Raw genomic sequence first — 17,487 nt, 5'->3', positions numbered from 1 at the left:
CACGTATAGGCAGGTAGGAACAAAGGAGGTGCTTATGGAATATAAAAAATCCAAGAGAACACTTAAGAAAAAGGATGGCTAAAAGAAGGCATGAGGTTAGCTTAGCTGACAAGATGATGGAGAATCCCATGGGAGTCTACAGCTATGCTAAGAGCAAAAGGATTGCATGGGACAAAATTAGTCCTCTGGAAGATCAGAACAATAATCCAGATGTGGAGCCAAAAGAAATAGTGGTGATCTTAAATGCATTTTTTGTATCTGTGTTTACCCAGGAGATGGACACAGAGTCTACAGAAGTAAGGCAAAACTGCATCAACTTCATGAACTCAATACAGATTACAGTGGAAGTGGTATTTGCTGGCCTGAGGTAAATTAGGGTAAGTAAAACCCCAGGGCCTGATGAGGTGTTCCATCAGACCCTGTGGGAGGCAAGTGCAGAAATTACTGGTGTCTGAGCAGAGATATTTGAATCATCATTAGCGACAGGTGAGGTTCCGGAGGATTGGAGGATAGCCAATTTTGTTCCACTGTGTAAGAAAGATTCTGAAATTAAACCAGGAAATTATAGGCCGGCGAGGCCGACGTTAGTGGGAAAGTTATTGGAAGGTATTCTAAGACACTGATATATGAGTATTTGGTTAGACATGGACTATGGTTTTGTGTGGTAGGTCATGTGTAACCAATCTTATAGTTTTTCAAGAAAATTACCAGGAAAGTTGATGAAGGTAACTTGTCTACATGGACTTTTGCAAGGAATTTGACAAGGTCCCACATGGGAGGTTGGTCAAGAAAGCTGTCGCTCAGTTTTCAAGATGAGGTTGTACATTGGATTAGACTTTGGCTTTGTGGAAGAAGACAAGAGTGTGGTAGTAGATGACTGCTTCTCTGGCTGGAGGCCTGTGTTTAGTAGAGTGCCGCAGGGATCAGTGCTTGGCCCACTGTTGTTGGTCATCTATATCAACAATCTAAATGATAATGTGGTTAACTAGACCAGCAAGTTTATGGATGACACCAAGACTATCATGGCTTGAAGCAGGATCTTAACCAACTAGAGAAAGGGGCTGAAAAATGGCTGATGCAATTTAATGCAGACAAGTACAAGGTGTTGCACTTCAGTAGGACCAACCTGGGTAGGTTTGACACAGTGAATGGCAGGGCACTGAGGAACCTGGCAGAACAAAGGGATCTGGGAACACAGGTCCATAATTCCTTGAAAGTGGCGTCACAGATAGATAGGGTCTTAAAGAAAGCTTCTGGCACATTGGCCTCCACAAATCAAAGAAATGAGTACAGAAGGTGGGATGTTATGTTGAAGTTGTAGAAGACATTGGTGAAGCCTAATTTGGAGTATTGTGTGCAGTTTTGGCCACTTACCTACAAGAAAAATGTAATTAATGTTGAAATAAGATTTATAAGGATGTTGCTGGGTCTGGAGGACAAGATATATGGAAAGATTGAACAGGTTGTTAGCACTTGAAACATAGAAGATTGCGTGGAGATTTCATATAGGTATACAAAATTATGAGGGATTTAGATAGGGTATACGCAAGCAGCCTTTTCCCACAGGTTAAAGACTAAAAACGTCACAGGTTAAGGGTAAAAGGTGAAAAGTTTGACAGGAGGTTGAGTGTAACAAGCTGCCAACACAAGTGGTTCAAGCTCCATTTCAACGTTTGGATAGGTACATGGATGGTAGGGGAATGGAGAGCTGTAGTCCCAGTGCAGGTCGATGGGAGTAGGCAGTTTAAATAGTGCATCATGGACTAGATGGGCTGAAGGGCCTGTTTCTGTGCTCTACTTTTCTCTATGACAATCTAACATCATTACAATAGTATCACTCATTGTTCAATATCCAGATTTTGATTACCACTATTTTCCCCATTATTTATCATTTTTATTTATTTAGTTTTGTAGAGATACAGCATGGACTAGCTGCTTCCACCCCGAGCCACACAATCCACCAATTTAACAGCCTAATCACAGGACAATTTACAATAATCTACTAACTGGTACGTCCTTGGAATGTAGGCAGAAACCAGAGCACCCACAAAAACCCTTGAGTTCACAGGGGGATGTACAGACATCATCAGAACTGAACTCCAAACTCCGATGCTCTGAGCTGTAGCAGTGTCACTTCTTTGCCCATTCTCCCAATCTGTCCAAGTTCTGCAGACTTGCTACTTCCTCAACTTTACCTGCCCCTCCACCTATCTTTGTATCATCTGCAAACGGCCACAAAACCGCAATTTCCGACAACCAAACTGTACACATGTAATGTGAAAAAAAGCGGTCCTGATCCCGATCCCTAGCTGAGACCACTTATTACCAGCAGTCAAACAGTATAGACCCCCCCACCTTTATTCCCATTCTTTGCCTCCTGCCAATGAGCCAAACTGCTATCCATGCTTGTATCTTTCCTGTAATATTATGGGCTCTTATCTTGTTAAACAGCTTCATGATTGGCACCTTGTCAAGGACCTTCTGACTCTTCCTTGGCAATCTTGCCTGTTATTTCCTCAAAGAATTCCAACAGATTTGTCAGGCAAGATTTCCCCTTAAAGAAACCATGCTGAAGAACTACTTTATGAAGAACTACTTTATCAAGCACTTTCAAGTAGCCAAAACCTCATTCTTAATAATGGACTCCAAAATCTTTCCAACCACTGAACCACTGAAACTTCTTTTCTTCTGCCTCACCCACTTTTTGAAGACTGGAGTGACATTTGCAATTTTCCAGTCCTCCAGAACCATTCCAGAATCTAGTGATTCTTGAAAGATCATTACTTATGACTGCACAATATCCTCAATGCTACTTCTTCTAGAACCCTGGGGTGTAGTCCATCTGGTCTAGGTGACTTATCTACCTCAGACCTCTCAGCTCCCCAAGCACATTTTGCTTAGTAATAGCAACAACACTCACTTCTGCCCCCTGACACTCTCAAATTTCTGGAAACCTGCTAATTTCTTCCACAGAGAAGATCAACGCAAAATATTTATTGTTTAGCTGCCATTTCGTTGTCCCTGCATTATCACCTCTCCAGTATCATTTTCCAGCAGTCCAATATCCACTCCTGCTTTTTTAACTCTTTATATATCTGAAAAAAAAACTTTTGGCTTCCCCTTTGATATTTTTGGCTAACTTCTGCTTTCCTGCTGTCTTTGACTTCCATTGCCACCAAATAGTTCCCTCATCCTCCCTTTAGAGTACTTCATCTTTGGGATTTATCTGTCCTGCACCTTCTGAACTGACCCTAGAAACTCCAGCAATTCCTGTTCTATCATCATCCCTGCTGGAGTCCCCTTCTAATCAACTTTGGCTAGTTCCTCACTCATGTCTCTGTAATTCCCTTCACTCCACTGTATTAATGATACATCTGACTTTACCCCTCCCTCTCAAACTGCAGGTGAATTCTATCATATTATGATCACTGCTTCCTAAGGAGTCCTTTACCTTAAGCTTCCTGATCAAATCTGGTTCATCACACAACACCCAATCTAGAACTGCCTTTCCCCTAGTGCACTCAACTACAAGCTGACATAAAAAGGTATCCTGTAGGCATTCTACAAATTCCCTCTCTCGGGATCCAGCACCAACCTGATTTTTCCATCTACGTGCATATTGAAATCCCCCATTACTATTGTAACATTTCCCTTATTACATTGCTTTTCTATTTCCCTTTGAAACCTACATCCCACATCCTGTTTGAGGGCCTGTATATAACTGCCATCAGGGTAAGTAATCAAGAGTGGTGTAAAGTAAGGGTAGTCCATCCACACTGGGCATAGCTGATCATATGGACTGACAGCACGGTGCATCACTGCCGCAGTAACAAGGGACACAACGTGATATGAGTATTTCCTTGCTATGGCAGGAACAAAAATCTGACCGGAGCAATTGAGTCATGACCAGTGATTTACAGGGATACATTTAAGGTTTTGAAAAAAGCTGGCAGAGATACGACTGTTATTTCCAAGGACAGATTACAGGATGAGCTTTTAAGAACCATTTAGACAATGGTGGTTTTAATGGGTGGGAACATTGCGACAGTATATCAGTAGAAACCACTTATACCAAGCAAAATGCTAGCCAAGATGAATTATTGGATGCTCAGAAAGGAAATGATATAACAGCACTGGAGGGTAATGAACAATATCAGCTTCAGTACGAACTAGTGGAAATGACAAAGAAATTATAGAAAATATTTGCAAATATTACGCATTTTTAAAATCTCAAAAGCAGATGGTTAGCTGCTAAAAAAAGGGGAGAGAAGCTTTATGCCTTGCCTATTGAAACTTTCATTCAGTTCTGTATATAGATGAGCAATCCTTTCATCTGAAATGTGCAAATGCTTAAAACTGGGACCTACACTGTATTTAGGAGACACTGTCATTTCTGTCTGTGCTGTATGAACACTGTGTCACATAGTGAACACTAGCACACAGACTTTACAATAAACACAATGAAGACCAATCATAAAATTTCTCAGAAAATTTTTGATTTGATATGGCCTTGAGAAACAGGGTATCCCTTCTTAGGCACCATTTCCCATGATTGTCTCAGCATGGGAAATAGCTGATCTTCTACCCTTACAGAGTATAGATAGAACGGCATATTCACTCCAGGGGCATTTGAAGTCAAAATACAGTTCTGTCTTCCAGTGCATGCTTTGAGTATACAGTGACATCATGCTGTCACCTTTATACTTATTGTGAACAATGTAAAAAGCAATGGATGAACTCAGAGGTCAAGGAGGCCAGTTAATGTTCTGGTAGACCCAATGAAAAGTCTTGACCCTAAAGGTCGACTGTCCATTTCTTTCCATAAATGCTGCCTGATTTGCTGAGTTCCTCCAGCTCCTTTTGTGCTGTTCAAGATTCCAGCATCTGCAGTCTCATGTGTCACTAATTGTATGCAGGTCAATTTTTTCCCCAAACTTTCTATGCTGAAAGAACTTACTTTGTGTAGCATGGCATTCATGCTCAGTTGGGGGCTGGCCTCTCCCATTGGTGCTGCCCTCTCGTGTTCAATCGGTGGAATGACAGGCCGGATTACTGTGAGATGTACCTTCAATTTATGGGACACGTCGCTCAGTCTTGGAATATATACATTTTTTTTGCATGACTGTTTTTTTGTTTGCTATTTTGAATGAGCTGCATTGGTTTGGACCTTGGTCCCAGAGGAATGCTGTTTCGTTCGTATGCATGTATGTATGGTTGAATAATAATTAAACTTTATTTGATTTATTTGAAGCCTTACTTTCATTCTGACAATGGCACTATAGAAGCACACATTCCTCATTCTGTTTTACTGAACTGATCTATGTCGGTAACGGAAAAGAACTAAACAATTAATTAATTACCCACTTTCCCCCTCTCATAGCTCATTAATAACCAGTCAAAAAGCTGCTTAAAATTCAAGCAATGATTTAGAAAGCAAATAGCCAATTATTTCACTGTGTCATAAATGCTTGGTATAACACCACCAGACCCCATGTGTACATAGGTACTTTTGGCACTTACTCAATCTCCATACTGAGAAGCTCCACCAATGCAGTGAAGGTGCCAACTTCGAGCAACAGAAATACATTATATCTCATCCACTGCTGGACTTCTCCCTCAGAGTTACATTCACCAAAGGTACCTGCAAGCCAACATAAAGAATCGCAACACGTCTGCATTAATTTTGTTCATCTAAAGTAAGAATCAAATTTATGTAAGAATTTAACATGGATGATGCTCCAAGCACTTCAGATAGCAGTATCTTGGAGGACAAGGACAAGGTGAGGTTGGTTAGGATTCTGTCATCTTTCTCCATTTAAACAATTACTATTATTCAATCAAAGTGGGCGGCCTCATATTTCCCCAATTTATGCACCATTTACCACATTTTGTCACCCAGTTAACCCGACAAATTTCTTTGCAGATTCTACGTCCCTTTCACAATTTACTTTCCATTATCTTTATATCATCAACAAGCTCAACTGCAATACATTCATTTCATTCATCTAAATCACTAGTATAAATTATTGCATAGTTGAGGCCTGTCACTGACGTCGGTGACACACAAATAGACCACAGAAATACAGCAGGTAATAAGGCCCTTTGCTAACTTGTCAAGCACTCATTTATACACCACTCCTGCTCTAATCAATTTTACCACCCCACATTCTCTTATGAACCCAAAAGTTATCCATTTTTCCCAATTCTGCTAACCAATCCTCTATCCATTATATTTCAACACCATGAGTCTTTATTTTGCATAGTAATCTTTTAAGTGGCACTTATCGAATGCCTTTTAGAAATATACTATATCTACTGGTTCTCCTTTATCCACCCTGTTAACTATATAATCAAAAACAACTGTTATAAATTTGCCAACTACAGAAAAATTACTTTGAAGGTTGAAGGACAATTTCAAACATTTCAAAGCATTAAGGGAAACATAGAGCAAAGAGAGAGTATGTATGGAAATTAAAGCTAGGCCTTTTAGGAGTACTAATTTGCTGTGGCCTAGATCTCCAATTTTCACTCAAAACCAACAAACAAAAAATAGCTTTAAAATAGTCAGATCAGTTTAAGATATTACCTTGAGCCATATACAGAATGGCACGAGCCACTTTCAGTCTCTTCTCTCTGGCAGTCACCTCCAAGCCATCCAGTAATCGCATAGCATGAGCCTGATGCTCTGAGAAATCCACTTCTGTCCATTTCTTATCTTTCACTGCACAGCAAATCATTAAGAGCACTTGTTATTCATCATCAGCAATGACAATAAGCAAGTCTATTGGAGTAATATATCATCTGATCTCTTAAAAAATCAAGACCTATTTACAATTGTATTTACCGTATATATTCACAACTGCAGCAGCCAAATAATGTAATTAAGCTATTACTTAAAACCTGGTACTTTGTACGTTCGTGCCAAAAGTAGAAACAGTTCACACTGCAGGCAAAATATCATAACAAATTGCACAATTTCAGAGAATTAATCTGAAATGGCACCAGAGAGACAAACTTTAACTCCTTAATTGAGCAAAAGTTAAGAGATCATTTTCCCAATTTCAACTTTAACATTATAAGAAAGCAATTTAGAACATATTTACAGGAAAGAAATAAAGTTATCTGATTTTGCTCTAAGGACAGTAAATATCCAGAGCAAGAATTTGGGAATAGTTGGACAGTGGAGTCCAGAGATGAGCTAAAAGTAAAGTATAAATGAAAAGGATCATGGACCTGGAAAAAGTACTGGCATTAGGAAAAATTTTAACTCAAGATTTAAAAAAGGCAGCAAATCATCAATGGGAAGCTTTAAATGTGAAATGGAATATAAACCAAATAAATTGCTGAATGGTAGTTTAGAAATAATGTCACGATTTGAGTAAAAGATTACTACAATATAATACTAATGTATCAAGTCTTTGAGTAATTTAACATCAATTTTGACAACATAAACAGAGAGAGAAAAAGAATTATATACAAGCAAAAAGTTTGTCATTACCATGAGTCTTGAATTCATCCTCAAAGCATTTTCTATTCAGTTGAAGCTCAGGACCCTCTGTATAGCTGTACAATTCTAATAAAATAATAATAGAAATATTTTGGAGTGTTAACTAAGAATAGACCTTATATCTCTACACCTTGTTCACATTAGAATCAAGTTGTACTTTGAACTCACAAAGTCCCTTATAGAGATACTTAGTTCATCATAAGTCACTACTGTGGTTCCACAAGACTGGAAGGTGGTTGATGTTTAATTGTTAAAGGATAAAAAGGACCTTCTAAGAGAGCCTGCCTTCGGTTGTAGGGAACTGGAGGAAATCTACCATCTCTTGGTTAGTCAAGGTCTAATCAGGAATAGTCAGCATAACTTTGTGCATGAGAGGTCATGGCTGACAAATCTGGTGGGAATTTTTTTGAAGAGGTAACTAAGAGGTTAGATGAAAGTAAACCAGTAGATGTTGTCGATACGGACTTTAGTAAGGCCTTTGACAAGATACATATGGAAAGCTGATCTGTAAGGTTAGCACAATTGGGATTCAGGGAGAGCTAGCCAAGTGAATAAAGAAATGGGAAGCAGAGGATGATGGGTGAAGGCCAATTCTCTGACTGGAGGCCTGTGACTATTGGGGAGCTCCAGGGCTTTGTGTTAAGATGTCAGTTATTCATAGTTATGTAAATGTTTTGGAAATGAATGCACATGGCTCAATTAACAAGTCTGCTGAGGATACTGAAATATCGTGAATAGTGAAGCAGGTTACAATGAATTACAAAGAGATCTTAATCAATGTGGGAGATGAATGAGAAATGGCAAATGGATTTCAACTTGGATAATTGCAAGTCATATCAGCATAGGTCTTATATGGTGATTAGCAAGTCAGTGATGAGTATTGGGGAACACAGGATCCTGGAGTACAAGTGCACAGTTCACTGAAAACAGCAGTGCAAATACACAGGATGGAGAAGGTGGTGTAAGGCCTGCTGGTCTTCGTTAGTCAGGGAGTAAAGCTTACAAGTAGCATTATTAAGTTGCAGTTATACAAGTCATTGGTGAAGTTACATTTGGATATTGTTTTGGTCACCCTGCTATAGAAAGATAATGTCAAGCTGGACAGGGGCAGAAGAGATCTACAAGGAAGTTGCATGGACTAGAGCGTCTGAATTAAAGGGAGAGAGTGACCACCTGGATCTTTATTTCCTGAGTGTAGCAGAATGAGAGGTGACCTCATTTAAGTTAATGAGATCATGAGGGGTATGGATAAGGTAGACGGCCATAATTTTTTTGTCCCCCAGGGATGGGTAGACCAAGACTAGAGGGCACAGATATTAGATAAAAAGAGAGATTTAAAAGAGACCCACGAGGTAACTTCTTTACAGAGAGTAGTGAACATGTGGAATGAGCTACTACAGGAAGTGGTCAAGGTGAGTACAGTTGCAATGTCTGAAAGGCATTTTGATAGGTACATACAGTGGCATATCTAAGGTATGGCAGGAATGGCACATGTCCTGGGCACCACTTGAAGGGGGGGGGGGGTGCCACTGAGTAGTTTCTATTAAAGACAGACAAGCTATCCATGGATAGTGAAAAAAGAATTTTCTTCAGATGTATGATCTATTTTTTATCATGGGTGAGAAGCACAAGGATGGCCTTTTTTCAGAGCACTGTGTAAGAAGACCATGAAACGTTTCTTCACAGAGGAGGAGGAAAGTGGAGCTGAAGGACAGAAGAGACGAAAGTTGGAGGCGGAGTAAGCCCTTCTTTGTAAAGCCCGGAACACGTAGTTTGACACGTTCCATGGAGTCGTCTGCACCTGCTACAAGTTTGTTAGAATCTGAAGGTGGATCAAGCACAAACTCGTCACAAGCGAGGAGGAAGTCAAGTCAGATAGATCCGAGTATGACGAGATTAAGAGTGAGGCTGCCACAGAGAACGTGGACATGACAGGAGGGGAAGTCGGTGGCGGTGGTGGTAGTGGTGATGTTGAGTTTATTGACAAGATTTTACCTGATGAGATTGAACCTGACAACACTGAACCTAGTGAACTGGATGGTGTCAAAGAGTCTCTAACAGTCATACCAGAAGTGACTGAACAGCATGACATTGGACTTTTGAAGTTCGACAAGGATACTGTAAAAGCAATTCTGCCTGATGCATTGAGAACAGAAATAATAAAGCTGGGTTCGAAATATTTCCAGAACAGTGAGGGGCCTTTCCTACCAACAAATAACCGCTTTATGAACAAAACTTAGTTCAAGAGGAAATTGGGAAATGATCGTGGTGAGGAAGTGATTCGCTCATGGCTGGTCCACTCCCCTTCTAAAATGTCTGCATTTTGTATCTGTTGTCTTCTCTGTTCCCGGTCAGACCATCAATCCTCATTGGAGCAGGAAAGTGGATTCAACCAGTGGAAAGCACCTGAAAGGATGTGTTCATGAATATGCCAAAAATCATCAGGAATGCTTCACACAGTGGAAAGAAATTCAGCTGGAAACAGAGGAGTTATTGATGCGGTATTTCAGTCACAGATTGATTAGGAAAAGCAGTAGTGGTGTGATATCTTGACAAGAGTCCTTCACTGCATAAAATTCCTTGCGACTCAGAACCTGGCTTTGCAAGGACACAGGGAGTCACTTCAGCTAGACGATGACTCCAATGTGGGAAATTTCCTTGGCTTACTGAAACTACTGGCCATCTTTGACCCTGTCATAAAAGAACACCTCACTCATTTGGAAAGTCATCCTGGATCCACGTCTCATCTTTCACCGGGTGTCCAGAATGAATTCATCCACATGATGGCATCCACTGTTCGCCAGAATTTACTGAGAAGTATTCGTTAAGCCAAGTACTATGGTCTCATGTTCGACTCGACTCTTGATCAGGCAGATGTCAGAAGTAGTGAGGTAAGTGGAAGTTGATTTTGAGTCCGTGTTAGAGAGTCCTTCCTTGGTTTTATCCAGATAAGCCAGAAGGATACAGAGAGTTTGGCTGAAGACATCTTGATACAGCTAGAGAAGGATGAAATGGAGCTACAAGATTGTCGGTCACAGTGCTATGACAACGCTGCTGTGATGGCTGGACACAGATGTGGTGTTCATCAAAGAATAAGTGAGAAAAACAACCTGGCAGTGTTTGTGAATTGCGACAATCACTCACTCAATTTGGTGGGTGTACAGCAGGATCAAAGATGATCACATTCTTTGGAACTATTGAAGCTCTCTACATGTTTTTCTCTCGTTCAACACAGCACTGGGAAAAACTCAAAAACACTGTGCCTGTGGTAAAGTCGGAGTCCGAAACCAGGTGGAGTGCAAGAAGAGAAGCAGTGAAGCCTGTTAACAAGTACCTTGAGAAGTACTTCAAGTTCTCCAGGGCATGATAGACACTGAAAACAAGACTAGTGAAACGAAAAGTGACGCAACGCAGCTGTACAACCGCATGTTGAATTACAATTTTCTGATTTTGCTAGGATTTTGGAACAATGCACTCATTCGTATTGACGGTATTCAAAAGAGGCTGCAGGATCCTAGCATAAACTCCAGAATACTGCCCTGGATTTGAAAGCCCTCCGAGATCATTTTTATGATTGGTCGGTTAGTCACTCGAAGGAGTCGGTCTCTGTCAAGAATGGAATATTGAAGTTGAAAGACATCAGAGACGAAAGGAACAAATGGCTGATGAGAACTCGAGAGACTCTGGGTTAACAGCTAAGGAGGAAATGGAAAGAGTCATGAAGGGAACACTCGACCATCTTCACAGAGACATGGATGAAAGGTTCGCTCATTTGCACGACTCTGACGCCAAGTTTGGGTTCCTTCTCGATGTCAAGGGACTGTGTTACGACGCCGATAGTAACGACCTAAAGAAGAAGTGAGAAAATTTGGGTGAATTGTACAGCTCTGATGTTGATGGACAGCAGCTAGATGAAGAAATTTTGGATTGCAGAATGTTGCTATCAAGGCGGGTCAACATGAAAATATCAAGACCTGAAGAGCTTCTTGAATTTATTGTTCAGTATGGAGATGAGAGCGCCTTCCCCAATCTTCGCATTGCTATTCAGATAATGCTAACCATCGCAGTTTCCATCGCCAGCTGTGAGAGATCATTCAGCACGTTAAAACTAATAGTTTCGTATTTGAGAGCCTCCATGGGTCAAGGCAGACTCTGTGATCTTGCTCTGCTGAGTGTAGAAAGAGAAGAAACCGAAAAAAATGGACTTTGACCAATTTTCATCAGTGAAAGCAAGGAAGGTGCAGTTATAATTTTCATGTAGTGCCATAATTTGTTAATTAAAAGATTAACAAGCTTGACTTGCATTTTTGAGCTGATATTATGGTCAAGAAATCTAAAAGATGGGTGTCAGATGTTTGGACAGGGGCACAATTTCAGTGCTTGCCATAGGTGCTATTTTCCATAGATATGCCCCTGGGTACATACAGGGGCACTAGCAGGGAGGATAATATGGTGAGGACAGAACAAATGGGCCAAAGGACCTGTCTCTGTTCAATGACTCTCAGTGATGTAGTCAATTGTCAATCATATAAATTGAAATGGATGCTGATGGAGCACAAGTGGCAGTGGGTAGAATGGCTTCTTTCCTGGACACTAATGCATTTCGTGAATCTAATTTAACCACTTCACTTTTTTCAGTACATTATTCCCACCCTCGCTCTCATTTTTCTTCCCAAGTCACTAATGGGAAATGGTATTATTTGCTCCCGTTTTTGTTTACACCTGATTTTGCCATTAATACATGTGTCACTCAATCACCTTTCTATGATTACTTATCCCGTCCTCTTGTACATAACCATTTCATTACAAGCTAAGCATTTCATACTTACTCTTTTATCCACACTCAGAACAAAATGGGAAGGGAAATGGATGAAGTGCACATGACAAGGAGAGGAAAGGAAGTTTGAGGATCATGTTCTCTAACTCCCACAACCCAACAGAATCTGCTTGTGCACAACTCTTTTCACTTCACACCATCTCTGGCCAAGAGAAAGAAATCAACAATGCAAGCAGAATCTATTCTCTGTTCACAAGATTAGTCTTAGAAAAGAACACCACAGAAACAGGCCCTTCGGCCCATCCGGTCTTTACTGACCTATTTAAACTGCCTACTCCCATTGACCTGCACTGGGGCCATAGTCCTCCATATCCCTACCATCTATGTACCTATCCTAACTTCTCTTAAATGTTGAAATTGAGCTTGCATGCACCATTTGCACTGGCAGCTCCTTTCACACCTTCATTACCCTCTGAGTGAAGTTTGGCCTCATGAAGCCCTGAAGCTAGATTGACTAGTAAAATATTACACTTCCTGTCACTCCACTGTATGTCACCATGTCCAGTTGCAATGATGAAGTGTCTGTAAATTTCAAATGCCAAACAACTACTGCTGCAAAATGATGGAAACGATTCTCCCAATTCTGAGATATAAAGCTTGAAAGAACCCGCAAAGGTCAGAGCTGATGCCTCACTCATCATTGCATTTATTTATCCACCAGGTTTCACATCTACCAATATCTCACCTTACTACATTTTATTTGAAAAAATTTATTTTGTAGATTATTAAAAATTTTTACTTTTTACCTGAAAGCTCAGCTGCCCATTTGTCACTGTCAGAATATTCAAACTCAAGGTCCGGTGACTCAGAAAAACCCTAGGATTTAAAAGAAAGAAATCAACAATCCAATTAAATATCAAAACAGACAGTCTACACAGGGAAATTCTACAATACAAATATAATATCAGAATTGAAACTGTTGAAATAATTGTTCATAATTTATACAAATGTTCATAATTCAAGACGTCTAAATTTGCATATGATGTCAAATACCTAGCCAACATAAAGGACACTTTCTTAAAAATTAATTTTTCATGACATGCACATATCTGGCATAACCAATGTTTAAACTTATCCCTGAACACCCTTGAGAAGTTGGAGGTAACCACCACTTCTTGAACGGTTTGCCTTGGTTTTTTTTACATTGCTTGTTAGCCAGTCTCTGTCCATTCACGTGCAGCTTTTCATTAATTCTATAATATTTATTGTCTTCTGTGCAAATGCAGCAAGAAAATGAATCTCAGGGTAGTATATGGAACATATACTTACTTCAATAATAAATTTACTGTGAACATTGAAATCAAATGCCAATTAAGCAGGTATTTGTTCTAGGTATTGTTGAGAGTTGCTGAAGTTGGTCTCATCTAGGCAATAGTCTATCTTGCGCCTTGTTTATAGTGGAAGTATCTTGTGGCATCAGAAAGTGAGTCACTTGCCGCTGGATACCCTGATCTTCTGGTCACAGTATTTATGTGGCTGATCAGGTTCAGCTTCTGATTGACTGCAATACCCAAGATCTTAATGGCAGAGAAGTAATTGGATATGATTGAACACCAAGTGTACATGCGTGGACCTACATATTGAAAATATTTATTCCCTTGCTGTTATAGATATACCACTATCAAGCCATGCCTGAATGATATCCTATTTTTAGATGTATCCAGTCATGGACGGTTTTCATTTCCTGATGACTTTTGAGTGGAATTGTACAAATCAGTGTACATCATCATTATGACTGATTAACATTATAAACTGTTCAAATGATTTGGGCCGAGAACACTAGCTTGAAGAACTCCTGCAGCAATGCCCTGGGACTGGAAAGATTGATCCCCACCCCGCCTCAGTAACTGTAACTATGTATGAAACAGATTCGTGTTTTCACCTCATGCCAAGGAAAAGATTTCTGACCGGCAATCTGACCTGAAACTGTTTCTCTTACTTTGATACCATTTTACCAATTTCCAGCAATTTCTGTCTCTTTGCACCCGCCTCCCACCCCCCCGCTCCCCCATGATTACAACATCTGCACTTCTTTTAATTTTGAGAAGCTGGAGTCCATAGATCCCTCATAAGTGACAGAAGCAGCACAGGATTAAACAAACAACTCCCGCACCACATCATCTTTGGAAGGGTCTGCATTCCCATGTTGATCTCATTGATCACATCAGAAACCACAAAAACACCGTAGGTCCTTGATCGTCAGAAGTGCATAACCAATATACTGGTTATTATAACACCTACGGACAGAATTAGGTCATTTGACTCATCAAATCTGCTCCACTATTTCAGCACGGCTGATCCATTTTTCATCTCAGCCCCAATCATCTGCCTCCCCCACCCCACCGAATCCCTTCATGCCCTGACCAATCAAGAATTGTGCCTTAAATACCCACAAAGACTTGGCAGTCTGACCTGTGGCAACGAATGCCACAGATTCTCCATTCTGGCCAAAGAAATTCCTCATCTCCATTCTAAAAGGAGTCTTAGACTCTCCCAACACTGGAAACATCATCTTCACATCCACTGTATCAACGCCTTTAACCATTCAACAAGTTTCAACTAGGTCACTCCTCATTCTTCTGACGGTGAATACGAGCCCAAAGCCATCAAACACTCTTCACATGACAGGCCATTCAATCCTGGAATCAATTTCGTAAACCTCCTTTGAACCCTCTCCAGTTTCAACACATCGTAAGGGGACCAAAACTGCTCTCAATACTTCAAATGAGGCTTCAACAGTTCTTTATAAAGTCTCAGTACTACACCCTTGCTTTTACATTCTGGTCCTCTTGAAATGAAGGCTAACACTGCATTTGGCTTCCTTACCACAGACTCACCTTGCAAATTAGCCCTTAAGGAATCCTGCAGAAAGACTCCCAAGTCCCTTTGCACCTCAGCTTTTTGTATTTTCTCTCCATTTAGAACATAGTCGACACTTTCATTTCTTCTACCAAAGTGCATGACCAGACACCTCCCAACACTATATTCCATCGGTCACTCATTTGCTCATTCTCCTAATCTATCTAAGTCCTTCTGTTGACTCTCTGCTTCTTCAAAACTTCCTGCACCTCCACTTATAAATGGTACAATCACTTACTGTACTAGTCTATATTATAGTAGATATAATGCAGAATTATTATTATTGAGTGTTGCTGAAGTTGGTCTCATTTAGACAATAGCCTAATATTTGCAGAAAAATACGAGCTATGAACAAACTATAGCTATAGAAAGCCAAAGAAAAGGGTCATGGGGGTGAACACCTGAGTGACCGGGGAGAGGAGAGGTAAGGGGGTACAAGAATGCGGTGGGGAGACAGAACAGTATGGAAATATGAAATATAAAACATTGCTAATAAATGCTTGGAACAGCAAGACACCGAAGAAATCACTAACCGGGGCAGCTGATGTTGAGCTGACATCAACCCACCCCCTCCCCATCATCAACACCTCCTCACTCCCCCACCACCCCCGCACCCGGTCTGCTCACCACCTCCCCTCCCTCTGTAACTCTGCCCCGGGCCCATTGCCTGCTGACACTCCTCACCTCCGAATCTTTTCTCTGGTTCCTGAAAAACTCGCGACCTTTAGGCAAAGCCCTGGGTTTGCCAAAGCTGTTGTTAGCTGGGGGTGTGGTGGCAGTCACGGCTGTGGTACCTAATCCAGGTCCGGGCCCGACGGGCAACGGCCCGCCGCCCGTCTCCATCGCCGGCTACCCTCTTCTCGCGAGATCCGCAAAAAACATATTGACGTCAATGTGACATCATCAAAACAATGGGATAATTTCCCCTTAACGACATGGCCGTCCTGAACTCTTGCGTTACCTTCTCAATATGGACGCCCCAAAAATTATACACTCGGCACCTAGCAAAGTAGCCTTGGAGCTGTCGGTTGAATAATTCGGTTTGGAGCAAAGGATTGAACCTGCAGTTGGGAGTTGCTCTCGAACAGAAAGTGGGGGGTGGTGCGATGGCAGGTTCTGACCGAGAAGACAGCGAACGAGAGGTGGTATTGAGTGATCGGAGTTGTATGGAGGACGGCGAATGGCAGGTTTCTGGGAAACGGAAAAACTAAACGGCCGACTGAGAATTGCACATTAGTGACTATCGTCCAGTAATGAAGGCAGCAGACAAGGTCTACATTTTAAAAAGAGGAGGAGTTCAGGGTTTTGTTGAATATTGAAGGTGGACCTGTTTCTTATATCAATCTAATTAGACTAAGAATTAAAAAAATAGGAGCCATTGTGCAAAGATAGTGAGTAGTGTGAGAAAGTTTGGGGGTTAAAACATGTGAGGAAGGAAAGTAACACCAAGGAATTAAATTGAATTACAGTGGCTTTGGGGAGTAATCACTGGAGTGCCTCTAGATGTATCCATGGACCAGGTTAAAAATAATTTAGTTGGAAAAGTTGTGGATGCTAAACGTTTTAAAGGACTTTTTGGTGGAGTAAGAACAGATGACTTATTGGTATTGATTACGTTTGGTGGGAAAAATAAGTTGTCAGAGTTAATTTAAGTTACAGTGGTGATAGAAAGTTTGTGAACCCTGTAGAATTTTCTCTATTTCTGCATAAGTATGACCTAAAATGTGATTAGATCTTCACAAAGGTCCTAAAACTCGATAAAGAGAACCCAATTAAATAAATAACACAAAACATTATACTTGTTTATTTATTTATTGAGAAAAATGATCCAATATTACATATATTAGTTGGGGGAAAATACGTGAAGCTCTGGTGTAATGTTTTCTACAAAAGCTATTTGGAGTCAGGTGTTCTATTGAGATGAGATGGTGTGGGTTGTGGAGGTGCCCCTGCCCTATAAAGCAAATGCAGGTTATTGACAGAGCCTGCTCTTTTCAAGAAAGATCTGTTTTTGTGCACCATGCCTCTGAAAACAAATTTCAGAGGACCTTAAAGTTGGAAAAGGCTGCAAAAGCATTTCTAATGACCTAAGTGTTCATCGGTCCACAGTAAGAGAAATTGTCTACAAATGGAGGAAACTCAGTACTGTTGCTACTCTCCCTAGTAGTGGGTATCCTGCAAAGATCATAGCAAGAGCCCAATGTACAATGCTGAAGGAAGTGAAAAACAACCGAAGGGTAGCAGCAAAAGACCTGCAGAAATCTCCAGAACTTACTAAAGTCTC

General features: G+C 40.7%; 1 protein-coding gene across 1 annotated transcript in view; it reads right to left on the bottom strand.

The window, feature by feature from the left end:
* strip1 (striatin interacting protein 1) overlaps positions 1-16,086 on the bottom strand; it is a 49,464-nt gene extending 33,378 nt beyond the window's left edge. The window contains exons 1-5 of the mRNA XM_073030510.1: positions 15,888-16,086; positions 13,091-13,160; positions 7,499-7,573; positions 6,587-6,721; positions 5,521-5,641 (exon numbers count right to left, since the gene is read on the bottom strand). Of these exons, the coding sequence (XP_072886611.1) occupies positions 5,521-5,641; positions 6,587-6,721; positions 7,499-7,573; positions 13,091-13,160; positions 15,888-16,046 (560 nt within the window). The 5' untranslated portion in view covers positions 16,047-16,086. The remainder of the gene's footprint in view (positions 1-5,520; positions 5,642-6,586; positions 6,722-7,498; positions 7,574-13,090; positions 13,161-15,887) is intronic.
* Positions 16,087-17,487: the final 1,401 nt, after the last annotated feature.

This window comes from Hemitrygon akajei, chromosome 27 (assembly GCF_048418815.1).
Source record: "Hemitrygon akajei chromosome 27, sHemAka1.3, whole genome shotgun sequence".
Taxonomy (NCBI): domain Eukaryota; kingdom Metazoa; phylum Chordata; class Chondrichthyes; order Myliobatiformes; family Dasyatidae; genus Hemitrygon; species Hemitrygon akajei.
This window is presented reverse-complemented; position numbering and strand designations above follow the sequence as displayed.